General features: G+C 49.7%; 1 protein-coding gene across 8 annotated transcripts in view; it reads left to right on the top strand.

Annotated features, from left to right (window-relative positions):
- The first annotated feature begins 4,382 nt into the window (after nt 1-4,382).
- The window catches only part of MAPK9 (mitogen-activated protein kinase 9), a 60,341-nt gene continuing 46,129 nt past the window's right edge, over nt 4,383-18,594 (top strand). For 5 of the 8 annotated variants that reach the window (XM_015141643.3, XM_015141647.3, XM_015141642.3 and 2 more), the window contains exons 1-2: nt 4,383-4,586; nt 15,993-16,161. In XM_015141643.3, coding sequence (XP_014997129.1) covers nt 16,040-16,161 — 122 coding nt within the window. In that variant the 5' untranslated portion in view covers nt 4,383-4,586; nt 15,993-16,039. Of the gene's footprint in view, nt 4,587-15,992; nt 16,162-16,571; nt 16,813-18,594 lie in introns of all 8 variants that reach the window. The other 3 variants (XM_015141645.3, XM_077937537.1, XM_015141644.3) reach the window with 1 other exon arrangement.

Genomic DNA, 18,594 nt, shown 5'->3' with positions numbered 1-18,594 from the left:
CTCTGAAGCCAACAATAGTTTTATTTTTATTTTTTGAATTTTCCTTCTCCAGAGTCTGTTTCTTTCAAGATGCAGTTGTCTTACTTTTCTAAGCCATATGACATTGAGCTGTCTGTTCAGATTCAAGGTGGGCTGACTGGAAGTTCTAAGCACATGGTAGGGCTGGTTGATGCAAGATTCCCTGCTGGGAAATCTGGCGGGGGTGGGGGTGTCATCATGTTCATGTCTCAGGTCTTCCCTTTAGGGCTCGTCAGACTTCTGGAGAACAGCTTGCTGGCTCCCTGCCTGAGAGTACGGGCCCAGCTGCTGGTGCTCTGGGGGATTCCCGGAGGAGGACGGCAAAGGGCCACTGGGTTCAACATTCAGTTATACGGCGCCCAAATAACCCTGTTTCCATGCAGTGCCACACCCTCAGCTGTGCCGCAGCTCAGATGCCCTCATTCTAATAATCACCATGTAAGAAACTTCCAGACTTCTGCCTTTCCCAGTTCTGCCCTTCCCTGGCATGGCCTCGTGTGAGCCGGTCTCCCCAGCATGGCTGACCAGTCCCAGGATAGAAGCCCTGTCCGGGGGACCATCAGAGTCCATCGTTGTGGGTTGTCAAACTCCATTCGGGCCTGAGGTGGCCTCCGTGGCCCTAGGGTTTCCAGGCCAGCTCTACCCCCGCCTCCTCTGGGTGTGATGTTACAGGCACCTCCCAACAAACATCCCCATTGGTTTAAGTGCAGTTTAGCTTTCTACAGCACACAGCTGGGGCAGCCCTGACCTACACCCTTCAGCACATCTCTGGGTCCTTGTAGGGGTTGGGGAGAAGGGAAGATGTGGGTTAGTGGAGTCGGGGGAGGGCAGGCACGGTGTTGAGGGGACAGAGGCCAGTCAGCATAAGGACGTACACCATCCCTGCTGCATGGGCTGCACCTCGCTCTTCCTGATTCCCTCCTTCTCCACACCACTTCCTACAGAACCAAGGCAGGCAGAAGTGAATCCCTTGCCCAGAGGAGCACAGCTGACAAATGAGTCGGATTGGAATCCAGGCCAATCAAGGGTGGGGGATATCAGGACCACAGAAACCTGTAGGCACTGTGGCTGCACATACAGCTGGTCTCCGGACAAGTCCCCGATGCCCCAGGCACCCCTAGCTCCTCCACCCTGCCGTGCTCTTGTCTTAGTCTGCTTCTGTTGCTTACAACAGAATACCTGAAACTGGGTAATTGACTTTTAAAAATAATGTATTTGTTATAGCCCTGGGGGCTGAGAGGTCCAAGGTTGAGTGGCTGCATCTGATGACGACCTTCTTGCTGGTGGGGACTCTGCAGAGTCCTGAGGATGGTCCAGGTGTCACATGGCCAGGGGGCTGAGCATGCTCACATGCCAGCTCCGCTCTTCCTTCCTCTTCTAAAGGAGCCACCAGTCCCACTCGGTGATAACCCTTTAATCCATGAATCCATCAGATTAATCCCAACCACCCTCAGAGGCCCCACCTCCCAGTGCTGCCACACTGGAGATTAAGTATGAACATGAGTTTCATAGAGGATAAATATTCAAAATAGCACCTCCTAATTTTTAAATGTTTCTTAACTAATCAACTAAAAAAAGCAAACCTCTCTGGGCTAAACAAGGCCTATCAGTGAGCTAAAGGCAGCCCGCAGGCCTGGCAGTGCCAATCTACCTCAAGGTCCTCAGAACTCTCCAGTCCCCTCACCTTTCCCTAAGACCAGGTGACTTGTGGCTCCCTGAACACAGGAAGCAGGTCCTCACGTCTGAACATTTGGGCCTGAGTGCCCTTTCTGCCTAAGTCGCAGGCCCAACATATCCTGCCGGGCAGCCTTAGCAACAGCTTCCTCCGGCCCAGGAGGCCTCCCTCAATTGCTTCTCCCCACCACAGACCAGATCAGGTAAGACATGCTCACGTGTCCTACCTGGTTCACATATGTTGTGGCAGGATCTTTTCACTTGGAGGGTTCAACCAGCATTCTTGGTGCTGTTCCAAGGCCCCCATCCCCACCCTGTCACCTCAGCTTTGTGTCCATAAATGTTCACTGTATTTCATAAACCAGAAAAAAAGCAGTGTCTCTGGAATAAAAAGAACCCTTACAGAAAACTTAGTGTGAGATATGTATAGGTGTGTACACATGTACACTGATTTTTGGTTACTCACTTGACATGATGTGAGTGCTATGAAGTTAGGCCTGCAGTGCTTGAAATTGGTGTCCCCGTTTTTTTTTTTTTAGTTTGTTTGTTTTGTTTTTGAGACAGAGTTTTTGCTCTGTTGCCCAGGCTGGAGTGCCGTGGAGCAATCTCGGCTCACTGCAACCTCTGCCTCCTGGGTTCAAGTTATTCTCCCGCCTCGGCCTCCTGAATAGCTGGAATTACAGGCACCCACCATCACGCCCAGCTAATTTTTGTATTTCTAGTAGAGATGATGTTTCACCATGTTGGCCAGGCTGGTCTCGAACTCTTGACTTCAGGTAGTCTACCCCCCTCGGCGTCCCAAAGTGCTGGGATTACAAGTGTGAGCCACCGCGTAGCCTTCCTAATGAGGAGAAGCACCCATCAGTGCTCCTTGGTGGAACCTCAGCTCTGACAGCTAGGCTTTTACTCTTTTCCCATGATCCTTGATCCTGGCAATTTCTGGTTTCCTGTTTTCTCTCATGCACCTGAGGCAGGTGGCAGGTGAGTCTGAGGTAAGGACAGGTGTGGGCCCTCCTCAATGCAGGCCACACTGCGAGGTAGAATTTCAAGCCGCGATGAGCCATGCTGAGATTTAGCAAACTCCCTCTGGTGGCCAAGGAGGACACCATGCTGCATCCGTTCCTCTACCCCACCCCTCCTCTGAGGCTCTGGTGCCTCCAAGCGGCCTGGCCCAGCCCTCAGTGCCCTTGGAACCTGGGTCACAGGCTAGCTGCCCTCCCCAAAGTCTGCAACCACCCTTCACACCACCCAGCCCCTTGCCCTCCCCATCTGCAGAGTCCTGTTCCTTCTCCCAACTCTGGCCCTGGCCACTCCGTGGATACTGGTATTGTGTTTCTGCTGTTCTACCCCCCACTCACCATTTGTCAACCACTGTTCCCACTCTTCCAGTCCCCAAAGCCCGGCTCTCCGCGGTTTTCCCCATGTGCATAGCCTCGTGCCGCGCTTCCTGCTTCACTTTTCAACGTAGATCTGGCAACATCCCAAGTCCCGGCCTCTCCCATCCTGTACGACCCCCAGGCCGCTGGTACCTGATCCAGCCTCAAAAGCAACTCAAGAGTCAACGGGTCCCAGTCCCTAGGGGGCCCTGAGCAAGGGACTCCTCGCCCCGCCCCCCACCCCTCTCAGAGACTTGACTGAGCACCTCCCTTTTTTTTTTTTTCTGAGACAGAGTCTCACTCTGTCGCCCAGGTTGGAGTGCAATGGTGCAATCTCGGCTCACTGCAACCTCCGCCTCTCGGGTTTAAGTGATTCTCCTACCTCAGCCTCCCGAGTAGCTAGGATTACAGGCGCCCGCAACCACGCCCAGCTAATTGTTTCGTATTTTTAATAGGGACAGATTTCACCTGGTTAGCCAGGCTGGTCTCGAACTCCTGACCTCAGGTGATCCACCCGCCTCGACCTCCCAAAGTGCTGGGATTACAGGCGTGAGCCACCGCGCCCTGCCGCACCTCCCAATTTTTAAATGTTGTCAACTAAGTCACCCCGCCACCAAGCGCACTCCCCTCCTGCGTCACCGACCCATCGGGTAACCTGTCTACACACGGCCATCTCTTCGCACCCCCTCCCCTTCTCCAACCCGACTTCTGGCCTCACCCACACCCCCACAGACCCGTTCCTGCGGCGCCGCAGCGAGCAACCGAGTACAAGGCCAGCCCCGCCTCCCGGGCCCTAGCACGCCGGGCTCCCGGACGCCAGGCCGGCCTCTCCCCGCGATCGCCCCGGGCTCTCCCCGAAACGGGCGGCCTCCCGTGCTGCTCCAGGCCGCCTCGCCGCCACGAGCCTGCACCTGTAGGCGAGGCCCGGCTCCCCGCGGACCCCGCGGTGTGAGCCCCGCGCGCCTCCAGCCCGGTTCCCGGTCCTCCGGGCCACCCTCTCCCCCGAGCTGCGGCCCCCTCGCGCGGACAGCGGGCTCAGCTGGTGGGACGCGCAGTGCCTGCGTCTCCAGCTCACCGCGTGCGCGGCGCGCAACCGAGCGCCATGGCCGGTCGGCCGACGCCACTGAAAGGCCCGGGGGCGTCGAACCCACGGAACCCCGGCCCAGGACCTCGGGCGCCCGACCCGGCCCCCGGCCCCGCCCACACCACCTCCAGCGGCCCGCCCCCCAGGCGCCATTGGCCGCGCCTGCTCCGCTCTCCGCGCGCTGATTGGTCGGCCCGAGGGTCGGTCAGACCGGGCGCCGCGGCGGCGGCAGCGGCAGAGAAGGGAGCGGGACCGGAAGGGTCGCAGCGCCCCGGCGCCCCTCACACCCACTGCGGCGGCGGCGGCGGCGGGGCGGAGCGCGGCGGGGCGGGCCGGTGGCGGAGCCGGGGCCGCGGAGCCAGGAGTGACTAGCACGCAGCGCCGCCAGTCCGCCCGCCCGCCCTCTCCCCGTGGCGCGGCGGCGGGGAGGCGAGGTGAGCCCGGCGGGCGGGCTAGGCCTGGCGGCGGCTGCTCGGGCCGGGCCCGCGGGGAGGGGCGGCGGGGGAACCGCGCGGCCGGGGTTTCGGGGTGGGCCGGGGGCTGCGGGGCCCTGGCAGCCGCAGCCGTCGCCCCTGTGCTCGGGGATGCCGCAGGCGCCCCCTTCCGCCCGGCTGTCAGCGGCTCCGGGCTGCGGGCCTGCTCCCCGGCCTGGCCCGGCCGACCTGCCCGTGGGGTCTGCGGGCGCCATCCCTCGCGGAGGTGGGGCGAACAGCTGCACTCCTGCGCCGGGGGCCCAGGGGCCCGGGGTCGCGTCCCCGCGACCTTGACCAAGGCACTGACCCTCGCTCTGCCGCGGTTTTGCCTTCAGGAAGGTGGGGAAATGCCTCTTCTGGACAGGGTTGTTGTCAGGCTGTGTGAGTGTATGCAGACGCCTGGGCAGGACGCCGGTGAACATTTGTGGAAGATTGGGCAGGGTGCTGGCCCTTGCCGGTGTGAGTGGTGTAGGAACCCCCTCCTCATCCGCCCAGCCTCCCGCCTCCCCACGCACGCCTCCCTTGCCTTGTCATTGCACACTCAGTGTCCAGCAGTGCCAGAGGGGACCCAGCCCACATCCCTTACCACCACACCCCTCTCCCAGAAGACTGCTGCCCCAGTCCACTCATCTCGCCCGCCTTGAACATGCCAGCCCGCATTTGCCCCAGGACCTTTGTATTTGCTGTTTCCTCGTCTTTGGAGTTGTCTGTGATCTTGGCACAAGTAGCTCTTTCTGCTCCTTCCTCTGGCCAGATGTCTCGGTTTGGGTGAGGCCCTCCTCGACCACCCTCTTTCTTCCCTTAGTCATGCTATTTCATTATTTTAAAAATTTCCTTCCTAGCTCTTACCTGGTTTGAAACGTTTCTATTTATTTGCCTGTTTATTTTCTGTCTCCCCGACTAGGATGTAACTTTGTGAAAACAGGTAGCTGTCTGATTTGTCCACTGCTTTATCCCCAGTACTTAGAAAGCACACAGTAAGTATTCAGTAGTATCAGCTCAATGAATGAATGAATGATCAAAGAAATGGCCCAGTCTCCCTGTTGTCTCTGCTTTATCTGTTAATTTAGTGACTTCTGATTAACGTGTGAAACTTGTAAGCAGATGGAAGCTTGTTCTATTTTGTGAAACATTTTGGTGTCCTTGACCCCTTTAATTGCTAACCGTTGGAACAAGCTGTGATGTAAAATCTCACATTTTTATAATGGTTTAGCTCTAGCTTTCTTCCACACATGCAGGAGACATTTACTGAATTCTGCATTATCTAGGTCATGCTTTCTGCTAGGCCCTAGGGACACAAGGCAGATAGCAACAGGGTCCCTTTCCGAAGAGAGCCCAGGAGCCCAGTAGAGAAGGCAGGCATGCAGACACTTAGTTCCAGGACTGTGCAACCCTTGCTGTCGTGGAGGGGCTATGCCATGGAAATGTGGAGGAGGTGACAGGTGATGCTGGGGGGCCTTGAGGGTGATGAGAAATTTGCTAGGCAGGGAGAGGCAGAGGTATGAAGGAGCAGGGCCAGGTAAGGACCATAGCCCACTGTGGAGTTGAGAATCAGTCTGGAGGGCCAGGTGTAAGGGCACAGAGTCGTGGGGACTCTGAAGAACTGGAACCTTACCCAGCAGTTTTCTAGAAGAAGGTGGAATTTGACTAGTGCCATGGCTCACGCCTGTAATCTCAGACACTTTGGGAGGCTGATGTGGGAGGATCACTTCAGGCCAGGAGTTCAAGACCAGCCTGGGCAACAGTGAGATCCCTGTCTCTACAAAAAATTTTTGAAAATTAGCTAGGTGTGGTGGCATCCACCTGTAGTCCTAGCTACTTGGGAGTCTGAGGTGGAAGGATCCCATGAGCCCAGGATTTTGAGCCTGCAGTGAGCTATGATCGCACCACTGTGCTCCAGCCTGGGTGACAGAGCAAGACCCTGTCTCTAAAACAGAAGGCAGCACTCCACATTTGTTCCGATTTTTAAATGTTGGCAATAGCTAATTAATTTTTTTTTTTTTTTAAATGCTGTGAGCCAAGCCAAATACAGATTCATTCAGCTTGGTTGCAGATTGTCATCCTCCAGGAGTGGCTGTGTGGGAGGGAGGAGCTGTGAGGAGAGCAGGAAAGGTAGCCTAAGGCCAGGAGAGTCAGGCCCTGTTTGCCCAGGTGCCAGCCCAGATACTCATTTGATTGTAACTGGAGCCCTGTGGAAACGGAAGCTCAGGAGTTTGAGTAGTCTGCTTCTTAGCAAGCAGCTGGTGAGTGGAATCCGAACCCAGATCTCTCCCTAGATAAGGATTCTTTCCTGAGTCCCTCAGCTCTGAGTATTCTCTTTTGGCTTTTAACTTCTTCTGGAAGAATGACCACCAATCTATTTAATGTTTTCCTTGATTTAACTTTTAAATTTTTCTTCAAAAGGATCCTGCAGAGTTAAAAACAATACTATTTTTGCATAGACTTCTCTGGACAGCTTTGATTTTCCTGGTAATTTAATTTTCAGGGTGCCAGAACATTAATTTGTTCACAGACTAAAATCTGTTTATTTGGTTCCCTGAATAAACATTAGAGGGGATTCTTGAATGTGTCTAAGATAAAATATTTTTAATTTTCTGGATAAAGAAAAGGACCAGACAAACCAGTTAATAGTGACTAGACCAGTTTTCGTGAGACATAAAACAGAGACCAGATTTTTTTTCTTCTTAAGACTATTGATTTGCCAATAGGGCAACTATTTTTGGTCTACATACATACAGTAGTTATACCTGACACTTGGTTAGGAAGGTGCCATTTTTCCATAATTTTCCTTCAGAATAATTAATTCCTGATATTTTGTACTTGATTGTATGATCCGGTTTCAACATCATTTTTTAAATTTTAACTTTTATTATGGGAATTTTCAAACATATACAAACTAAACAGAATAGCGTTCTGCTTTAACAGTTATTAACTCCTGACCAATCTTGTTTCATCTCTAATGTTATCCTCTTACACACTTACCACCCATAATTATTTTCAAGGAATTCCTAAATATCATGTCATTTCATTCATTATTTTTCAGGATGCTAATTACACAGTGGGTGCCCAGGAAATGTTTGTTAAAGACAAAGCTAAACGGGAGAATACATGTGGTAGGGTAGCTCGGAGCAGTGGTTCAGATCAGGACTTTGAGTCAGACTCCCAGTGGGTCTGCTGCTTATCTGGGTGATGTGCAGAAGCGATCGGGCTCATCTGTAAAACAGACGGGCACAACCTCAGGGTGCTCGCTAGGTATGCAGTAGTTATACAGACGGGCACAACCTCAGGGTGCTCGGTAGGTATGCAGTAGTTATACAGACGGGCACAACCTCAGAGTGCTCGGTAGGTATGCAGTAGTTATACAGACGGGCACAACCTCAGGGTGCTCGGTAGGTATGCAGTAGTTATACAGATGGGCACAACCTCAGGGTGCTCGGTAGGTATGCAGTAGTTATACAGACAGGCACAACCTCAGGGTGCTCGGTAGGTATGCAGTAGTTATACAGCACACTGCGGTGGGTCTCTAAAGGTCCTGACTCTTTTAAAGGTGAAAAAGTAATAATTCCTTCATATCATCAAATAACTAGTCAATCTTCAAATTTCCAGCTGCCCCATGAATTTTAAGTTTCCTTAATAGTTTGAAGGTAGAGCACGATAAGGTCCATACATTGTTGATTGGTTGATACGTCTTTTAAGTTTCTCTTCATCCATAGATCCCCCTCCTATTTCTTTGTTTTCTTGGTAGTTTATTTGTTGAAGCAATCAAGTTGTTCTGTAGCATTTCCACAGTTGGTATTTGATTGATTGCATCTCTGCAGTGTAATTTAATGTGTTTCTCTGTAATCTCTGTCAGTTAGTGATTGGATCTAGACAAGGCTTGGTCAGATTTAGGGTACATTCCTCCATCAAGATGCCGTCCTAAGTGGGCTCTGCACTTCTTATCTAGAGGTAACCTGAGGCTCTCTGCCCGTCTGTTTTACAGATGAGCCCGATCGTTTCTGCACATCACCCAGATAAGCAGCAGACCCACTGGGAGTCTGACTCAAAGTCCTGATCTGAATCACTGCTCCCAGCTGCCCTACCACGTGTATTCTCCCGTTTAGCTTTGTCTTTAACAAACATTTACTGGGCACCCACTGTGTAATCAGTAGAGGATTGAGAAATAAATCAGACACATTTTCTGCCCTTACAGAGTAGAAGTATAAGTAGACTCGCAGTGCAGTCTAAAGTGAATACAGCGAGGGTGGCAACAATGGGGGCATGCCCAGCACGGTTTGAAGGGAAAGGCTGGAGGAGGAAACATGTAAGAGAAGCAGGTGCTTGAACTAGTGTTTGAAGGAGGATGAAGGTTGACCAGGAGGTCAGAAAGGAGAGGGACGCCATTTCAAGCAGATGGAACAGCTTAGGCAGAGGCCTGCAGGTGTGCAGTAGCTGGGTGTGTCTGCCGATCCCAGGTGGTTTGATATTGCTCAGGATTGGGCCAGAGGACTGCCATCTCCCGTGCTGTGCTAGGGAACTGAGTCTTATTCTCAAGGCGGTCAGTCACTGTTGAAGGAGTTCAAATGGTATGGCATGATCACTGCGTATTTTTAACAAATCTCTCTCTTTTTCCATCTCCATAATTTGAAATAATTATAGATTCACAAGAAGTTGCACAAATGGCACAGAGAGGTCCCAGTACCCGTCATCCAGCTTTCTCCAATGGTTATGTATCTTCATAACTATAGTAAAATATCCAAACCAGGAAATTTGGCATTGGAACAATGTGTATAGAGTTCATTGTCATTTTTTATCACATGTGAAAATTCATATAACCACCACCACAATCAAGATTCAAAACTACGTCATCATCCCAAATATCTCCCTGTGCCACTCCCTTACAGCCACAGCACCTTTTCCCCAGCATTCATAACTGCTGGCAAGTGCTAATCTAGTCTCCATCTCTAGACTTTTGTCTTTTCAGGAGTGTTATACTCATGGAGTTAGACAGCGTGTGACTTTTGAGGTTGGCTTTTTTCATAGAATATACTGCCCTCGAGATCCACCCGAGTTGTGGTGTGTTTCAGCCGTTGCTGAATGGTGTTCCGTGGCACGGGCGTACAGCAGTTAGTTTACCTGTGTACCCATTGAAGGACGTTCGGGTTGTTTCTAGTTTAGCTATTAAAAATAAAGCTGCTGTGAACATTTGTGTACATATTCTCATGTGGAGTGATTTCTCTGTCTAAAGTGGCATGTGTGCAGTGGTTTGGAGGTCACGGGAATGGCATCTGGGAGAATGCTGCTGCTGTCGCTGGTCCAAGGAGCCATGAGAAGCTGTTACCCAGGCCTCTGGGAGTGGGGGATAGAGAGGGGCAAATAGGCAGGCCTGGGTGCCTGGAAGTGGGGCTGGTGACCGGGATCCTTGCAGGGTCCTGTGGATCCAACAGTGGGTGAGGCGATAACCAAATGCTGGTTGTTCTGTATTGTGGCATATACTGTGGCTTAAGAACTACAGAGGATGGCCCTGAGAGCTGCAAGATTCTCGATTATCAAAGAAAGGTTAAGTTGTTCTACCAAGCTATTCTTCAAAAGAATTACAGTAGGAAAATAGAATAACTTTTAAATTTTTTACTTTCTTTTTTTTTTTTTTTTGAGACGGGAGTCGCTCTGTCACCCAGGCTGGAGTGCAGTGGCGCGATCTTGGCTCACTGCAAGCTCCGCCTCCCGGGTTCATGCCATTCTCCTGCCTCAGCCTCCTGAGTAGCTGGGACTACAGGTGCCCGCCACCACACCTGGCTAATTTTTTGTAATTTTTTAGTAGAAACAGGGTTTCATCGTGTTAGCCAGGATGGTCTCAATCTCCTGACGTCATGATCCGCCCGCTTCGGCCTCCCAAAGTGCTGGGATTACAGGCATGAGCCACTGCGCCCGGCCAAATTTTTACTATTATTATTATTATTTAACATAGAGATGAAGGCTCACCATGTTGCCCAGGCTGGTCTGGAACTCTTGGGCCTAAGCAATCCTCCTCCCACCTTCGGCCTCCCACAGTGCTGGGATTACAAGTGTGAGCCATCGTGTCCAGCTGGAAAACAGAACAATTTAATGAAAAAAACGTCGGCAGCAAGCATTGAGGGTGATTGTGAGAATCTGCTTTTAATCACAGTAGTCAGTTGATTTAAATATCGCATGTCCTGGGTATTCTGAAGCTTTAGTGTGATTCAAGGTTCGCCTGAGTCTGTGGATCACTGAATCGTCATCGTTAGAGGAAAAAGTGTTTTGGTAGGGGAAGTCAGCAGGATGAAATGTGCAGGACTGTGTTCTGGTCCTGGCCAGCCTGCGTGCAAATAGCTTCACTTTCTAAAGGGATGTCAGAATGGTGCTTTGGGAGGAACTTGAATATTGTGGTGAAACACACCTAAATTCAAATCTGGGCCATGCTGAGAATTTGGACAACTTCCTTATTGCCTCTCAGCCTCAGTTTCCTCATTTGCAGAGCGGGGGATAGTAATATGCCCCTCACTAGTTGTTATAAGGGTGTTTATAAATGTGTATCTCAGAGCCAGGCCCACTCTCATGCCTCTAGCCTTACCTGCCTCAAGCCCATCTTCTGTACAAGTGTTAAATGATCATTCTGCAGCTTTTCATTTAACATTTTTTGTTTACTCAGTTTTTAAATGTGAAATATGTACATTTGAAAAACAGAATAGAAAGTTACGATGGGAAGAAGGTTTCTCATTTCTCGCTATTTCTCTACTTGCTAGCCTTGTGTATGTGCATGTGTATGCGCACGTGTGTGTGTGTTTACGTAGCTGGGCATCATGTGTTCTCTTCTTCAACTTGCTGTGTTTCCTTTCTGTATCTTAGACATCTTTCCACATTGGTACCTAAAGTCCTTGCATTCTGTTGAATGGCCTTCTTGTACTTTAGTGCCATAATTTATTCAGTCCATGCACAGTGTACATTTTAGATTACTTGTAGTTTTTTGCCTGTTACAAGAAGTGTTACAAACATCCTTGCACAAATATGTTTGGATGCTTGTACGCATATTTGTCAGATACACTTAGAGAATTGTATTTGCCAGTTTAGGATGTGCATGTAACTTTTACTAGCTATTATCTCTATTCAATCCAAAAAAATGTTTTGCCACTTCACAGCTCTCACTGATGTGTGTGAAAGTGCCTGTTTCCTCATGCGTTGGTCGATACTGTGAACAAACCTGAGCTCAGGTCTTGCCTCCTCCTGGAAGCCTCCTTGTAGCGTTCCCTCCCAGTTTGGAGGTGCTCATAGCCTGGGAGGGAGGCAGACCCTACAAAGGCTGTGACAGTGCAGCCTGGCGGGCGCCGCTGAGTGCACAAGTGGCAAGGAGGGAGCCCCGTGCTGGACGGACAGTGGCAGCACAGACTGGGAGCCGGGGGAGGAGCCGGCACCTGCTGGGGTGGGAAGTGGAGCAGCGAAGGCAGGGTTGGCTGTATTGCTGATGTGGTTGCATGAAGAATTCTCGCACTTCCCAATCTGTAAAACTGTTCTCTGAGCCTTTTGTTGAAATATCATCTCAATAGAGTTGACTCATGAATAGCTAAATTACATGCTTTCTCAGGTGGCCTTGAGGTTCTTTTGCTCTCACAAAGCCCACGCTTGACAGAGAAGGTGGCTTTAACAGGTTCTCACTTAGGCGACTTTTTTCTCCTGCCCAATAAGGGCACCTTGTTTTAATTTTATAATTATTTTAAATCTTTTTGTTTGTATGTTTTTGAGATGGAGTCTTGCTGTGGCCCAGGCTGGAGTGCAGTGGCATGATCTCGGCTCACTGCAACCTCCGCCTCCCGGTTCAAATGATTTTCCTGCCTCAGCCTCCCAAGTAGCTGGGATTACAGGCACACACTACCACACCCGGCTAATTTTTGTATTTTTAGTAGAGATGGGGTTTCACCATGTTGGCCAGGCTGGTCTCAAACTCCTGACCTCAAGTGATTCCCCGCACCTTGGCCTCCCAAAGTGCTGGGATTACAGGTGTGAGCCACTGTGCCCGGACTATTTTAAATCTTGAGATGGAATTATAATTCTAAAACCTAATACGATTGAATATACTCCCCAAATTTAAAGAAGTTAACCTAATATTGTCATAGTCCAAGTATAGGTTGAAAGCAGTTGTAGCAGGGAGAGTTCCAGGGTTGGTCAGCAGGGTTGAGATTGATCTGTCAGTCCCAGTGTGGACAGGGGTCCTGAATGGGGGCTGGCTCTGTGCCGTGAGGTTGTTGAGGAATCCAGCTGGTGGGCAGCTTTCTGTCTACAGCATGTGACTTCCGTCTCTGGGTCTGTGACAGCTGATAGCCAGCAGCAAGGAAGAAAGACAGATTGGAGGGCCAGCAGCTTTCTATAAAGAAAAATAATAAAAGTGATCTGGAAGTTGCATACATCACTTCTACCCACATCTTATTAGTCAGAACTTGGTCATCTGGCCATACCTGGCTACTGGGAAAGCTGCCAGGCGTCGTCTCTATTTGGGCAGCCATTTGTCTAGCAGGAAGGGGGGAGGCTTCTCTTATGAAAGCGAGGAAGGGAGGAATGGATCCCTGAGCACCTCAGCACCTGTGCCGCACCTCTGATGCTTTGACAGCTTCCACAGCCCTCAGGACTGAGGCCAGATGGCTCTGCGTGGCTTCTGGGGCCCATAGTGATTTGGCCTCCTTTTCTCTCTCCAGCTTCACTTGCCCTCTACCCAGTCCCTAGTGACTTGTCACATTCTGAATGTGCCTCCACCTCTGCTGCTTCTCCTCCCATTCCCCTAAATCTTGTTCACCCTACTGGGTTTAGGACCCTTGGTGTGCAGGGCCTCTTCCTGAGTGTGTGCTCACTGAGGGCAGGCCACGTGTCCTGGCATAGTGCCTCACCATCCACAGTGGGTGCTCAGCAAACGCTTGCAAGTAACTGTGTCACTGGTGTGTTTGCAGCACAGCAGAGGAACGGCCACCCCCCATAAAGCAGGTGGTAGTGGGTGCCTGCCTTTTTGCTGAGTTGTCTCTAATCCTTTGCACTTGTACCCTTGCTAGCCAAGCTGAGCAGTTGCTGTGTTGGGACACAGTCAGTTTGAGCTCTGTGCCTCTACTGTCCATCTCTGGCAAAAGAGTCTAAGGGCGGATGCCGCCTCCTCCATGAAGCCATCCTTGTGTTCTGCACCCCTGCCAGTGGGTAGGATCTCTTTTGCCTTTTGATTTTGTTTACATTTTGCATATGGCCCTATATTGTCACGTGTAATATAGATAATGGACTCATTGCTCACACTTCTCCCCCAAATAGTGCAGTTCGTGCTGCTTCAAGACTGGTTGCTAGCTGACTACGGCATATCTCTTGCGATACTTACCACTTTCGTGCATACAGGCACCCCCTAAACGTTGAGTGGAATTGTTTTAGCCTCTTGTAAACTGTAAATAAGCTAATCTTTAGAAAAGGATCTCCCTGTAGATGTCAGTAAGATGGAGCAGCGTTGTGGGGAATCAGATCAACAAAGGTTTATTGAATGCCCATGCTGCCCCAAAGACCAGCTTCCTGTCCTCCTATCCTTGGAGTGTGAGATGCCATGAGCAAGACAGACCTGCCTCGCACCTCCTACAGCTTAGGGCACAGTGGGGAGCTCCCGAGTCCCCTTCTCACAGCAGTGTGCCCTAGGCAGGTGTTTCAGCTCACTCAATCCTAGACTGCTCCCAGGTAACCCGGAACTGACACTCCTGCTGTGCGGGTTGTATGAGCACCTGTTTGTCCAGCATCTAAAGCACTGTGGCGTCCCTGGAGTCACTCCCTGGCTGGCTGACACATCTTGGCAGGAGTGGTCAGAGTGGCAGCCACACTGCAGCCACCACCCGGAGGATGGGGAGAGGACCGTGGGGCAGTAGTCACTTGGAGAAATTAATTAGTTTGACTCAGTTCTTTATTTAGACTTGTTATTAATGCATTTATTTCCATGTTTAAGGAAAATCCTAGATATCATTGTGTGGAAATACAAATCATCACCACAAAAATCTCATTGGGTTGACGTTAGATATTAGATACTAGAACATAAAGGCAAGGGATTTGATGGAGCTGTAGAATAAAACTTAAATTCTGTAGTCTTAAACAGTATAGAATGTCTACCTATATGATTTTATTGTTGACTATCTAGTTTTAAAAGACCAAAATGGCCGGGCGCGGTGGCTCACGCCTGTAATCCTAGCACTTTGGGAGGCCGAGACGGGCGGATCACGAGGTCAGGAGATCGAGACCATCCTGGCTAACCTGGTGAAACCCCGTCTCTACTAAAAAATACAAAATATTAGCTGGGCTTGGTGGCGGGTGCCTGTAGTCCCAGCTAATCGGGAGGCTGAGGCAGGAGAATGGCGTGAACTCCAGGAGGTAGAGCTTGCTTGCAGTGAGCCGAGATCACGCCACTGCACTCCAGCCTGGGTGACAGAGCGAGACTCTGTCTCAAAAAAAATAAAATAAAATAAAATTAAAAAATAAAAGACCAAAATACATAGCTTGCTGACTTTTAAATAAGCGTAACCAGACAAGAGCCTCGGAACCACTTGCTGATTTCTGTTTGCTTATTTTCTGTATAAAATCATCCAGCCTCCTGCAGAGCAGGAATCTCAGCCTGTGCCTCAGCCACAGAAAAGCTGCTTTCTGGGCCTGCTGGCCTACACTCAGACATAGTGAATCAACCTCATAGTGTTGCTGTTATGGACTACAGGTCACAGCAGAGTTCTTCATATACAGATACCTACCCTGAAGCCTGGTGGTGATGTGGGACTCTAGGGCTGTGCCAGCTGATGCCGACTCTGGGACCCACCTCCTGAGGCAGGAGCACGTGCTTGGGCACACACAGCACACGGATGCCACCAGGCCTCTAGCAGCCTGTCACTTTGGCATATGAATCTCGCTTTTTGGTTCATCGTTTCAACCAGAATCTATACGCTGAGCAGAAGACTGGTCCGTCTGCTTCCCGCTAGGCATTCTAGAAGGTCCTTTTGAAGCAATGCCCCGTCTCTGGCTGAGACAGCTAGGAGTAAATGGTTCCGCAGCCGGCAAGCTGATGAGAAGCGGAGAGTGATGTCGTGTTTTCATAGCCAGCAGGAATGCACAGATTCTTTCTCCAACGGTGCTTATTCTCTAGTCCAACCCCCTGAAGTGTGGTCTTGCTGGACCTCAACATTCCTTCCTTTCATAATGGTCCTGGTGCCGCTAAAATGTCTGCATGTTTTTGTGTGTTGCTCAAGTTCAGAACGTGGTCAAATTGACTTTATCAACTTACAGCCACATTGTCTTATATACCAATAAGTTCCGAACGCTGTAAGTGAGCTATGTATGTATACTTTCGGTAAGAATGCGTGTTCATTCTGTTTTTCTTTGAAGGAATCTGAAAGTTGCCAGCCCTTCGGAATATTGCATGACACTACATCATGAGCGACGGTAAATGTGACAGTCAGTTTTACAGTGTGCAAGTGGCAGACTCAACCTTCACTGTCCTAAAACGTTACCAGCAGCTGAAACCAATTGGCTCTGGGGCCCAAGGGATTGTTTGGTAAGTATGGTCTGTTTTAATAGCGTGGACTGAGTTTTTGCTGTAATAAAAAGTAAAACTAAAGTGTCAGAATTTAGAAACATTGATGATAAAGAAAAAAAACAAAACTGTGTTATAGGTTTCTGAGCTAAATTGAATCAACTGCTCGCTCTAGTTCTGTGTAGTCAGGCTGTAGGGTACAAACCCATATTCTTAGAACGCTGCAGGAATTTAAATAGGTAGCAGGTTTTCTTTTTTGTTTGTTTCTTTTTTCTTTCATTTTTTTTTCATTTCTCCTGTCATTGTGATATCAGAGTAATAGGTATGGCAGTGAGTTGTAACAGAAATTTGGAGTTTTATTCATTTCTTCATCATGGCCACCTTCTCCCCCCCTCCCCCTTTTATTCCCAATCACTCCTATTCATTTCTAGGCGCCATCATTGCAGTGCCTTGCCATTCACTGGCAGGATGAGGCCAGTCAGTGTCATTGTCACTCCATGGATTAACCAGGAAGGGATGCTGTGTGAGGGGTTGGGCTGGCCGTCTCTTCCTTGGTGTCTCACTTCAACTGTGTGTCCAGCCCAGAACGTCAGAATCGTTAGTCTGACCCTGAACATTAGTCTCTTGCATGGTAAGACGGTCAGCCGCCGCGGCGTCACGGGCCAGCTCAAGGTAAAGCTCTTCACGTTTCCTAGACTGCAGTTGTCAGCACTTCCCACACTTTTTACCCCTTGTTTTTCTGGGCAGAACTTTTTCTTTTTTTTTTCTTTCCTTTTTTTTTCTCTCTTTTTTTTTTTTGGGGTCAATGAAAATAGGATTACCTTTGCGCCTAAAGAAACTGATGAAGTTAAACATCTAATGTTTACAGCTAGTAGACAGAGGGGATTTGAGATAGAAGAAAACTCTTTTGGATGGTCTAGTAGGGGAGTTTACATTTACTTGTAGAGATGTTGGGTTTGGAGAATCTTTACCAATGATTTTTAACTGATCCTCTGTTGCAGAGACCTATGATCAGGGAAACAGTTGTTTTTTCGGCCCTGGCGGCTGCAAGCCCTGGGAGCTAAGACGAAATTGCAGTCCAGAGCTTCTTTGAGAAACTAAGGTGGGAGAAGGGACTGTTTGGAAGGAATGCCCAGCTTGCATCTAAAGTAATGGTGATCCTAACTTCCCAGTGACACAAACTGTTTTGGCACTTAAATCCAGTGTGCCAGAAGAAGTTTTAAAGTTGGCCGGGCGCAGCGGCTCATGCCTGTAGTCCCAGTGCTTTGGGATGCCAAGGTGGGCAGATTACAAGGTCAAGAGATTGAGACCATCCTGGCCAACATGGTGAAACCCTATCTCTACTAAAAATATAGAAATTAGCCAGGTATGGTGGCGCACACCTGTAGTCCTAGCTACTCGGGAGGCTGAAGCAGGAAAATCATTTGAACCTGGGAGGCAGAGGTTGTAGTGAGCCAAGATCGCACCACTGCACTCCAGCCTGGGGGACAGCGAGACTCCATCTCAAAAAAAAAAAAAGAAGTTTTAAAGTCAGTGGATGATGGTTCAAATTAGGAAACTTTGATGGTAATGGAAAGTTGTAAACAACAAAACATTCTTTTGATTTATAATCCATCTCCTATTTGGAATTAGATGATAATTTGACAGATAATTTGATGTGTGCACGTGAGAGAGAGAAAAAGGAGAGAGGGAGCAAGAAGGGAGAAATATCAGAGGTCTTGGGGAGTTGTTTGTGGCTATAGACAGGTAGCTGTTTTATTTTTTTATTATATATATATATATATATATATATTTTTTTTTTTGAGACAGAGTCTCACTTTGTCACCAGGCTGGGGTGCAGCAATCTTGGCTCACTGCAGCCTCCGCCTCCCAGGTTCATGCAGTTCTCCTGCCTCAGCCTCCCGGTAACTGGGACTACAGGCACGTGCCACCACACCCAGCTAAGTTTTGTATTTTTAGTAAAGACAGTGTTTCACCATGTTGGCCAGGATGGTCTCAATCTCTTGACCTTGTGATCCACCCGCCTCGGCCTCCCAAAGTGCAGGGATTACAGGCGTGAGCCACTGCACCCGATCTACAGGTAGCTGTTTTAAATATGTGCTTCATTTATCCCAGCTGGCATGTCATTCACTTGCTTTTGAAGGTTGGTAGTAGTGTGAATAGTACATAGTATACAATCACCATGAGCTCTACCGTAACCCTCACTGGTGGTGAAACGAAGGACTGGGAAGGCTCACTTGCTTCTCCCATCTCACAGAGTGTTAGTGGGAGGCCTGGGACCAAAACAAGCTGTGGGCCTTTGGGACCTGATTGCCTGTACCATGGAGAGACTTGTTGAAGACTTTGAACCACTGATACTTTGACAGGACAAGTCCTCTGACCCAACCTCTGTTTAGAATCTTAGCAATAATGGGCCGGGCGCGGTGGCTCAAGCCTGTAATCCCAGCACTTTGG

Source organism: Macaca mulatta, chromosome 6 (genome assembly GCF_049350105.2).
Source record: "Macaca mulatta isolate MMU2019108-1 chromosome 6, T2T-MMU8v2.0, whole genome shotgun sequence".
Lineage (NCBI taxonomy): Eukaryota > Metazoa > Chordata > Mammalia > Primates > Cercopithecidae > Macaca > Macaca mulatta.
Note: the sequence above shows the minus strand (reverse complement) of the source record. Positions and strands in the feature narration are given on the sequence as shown.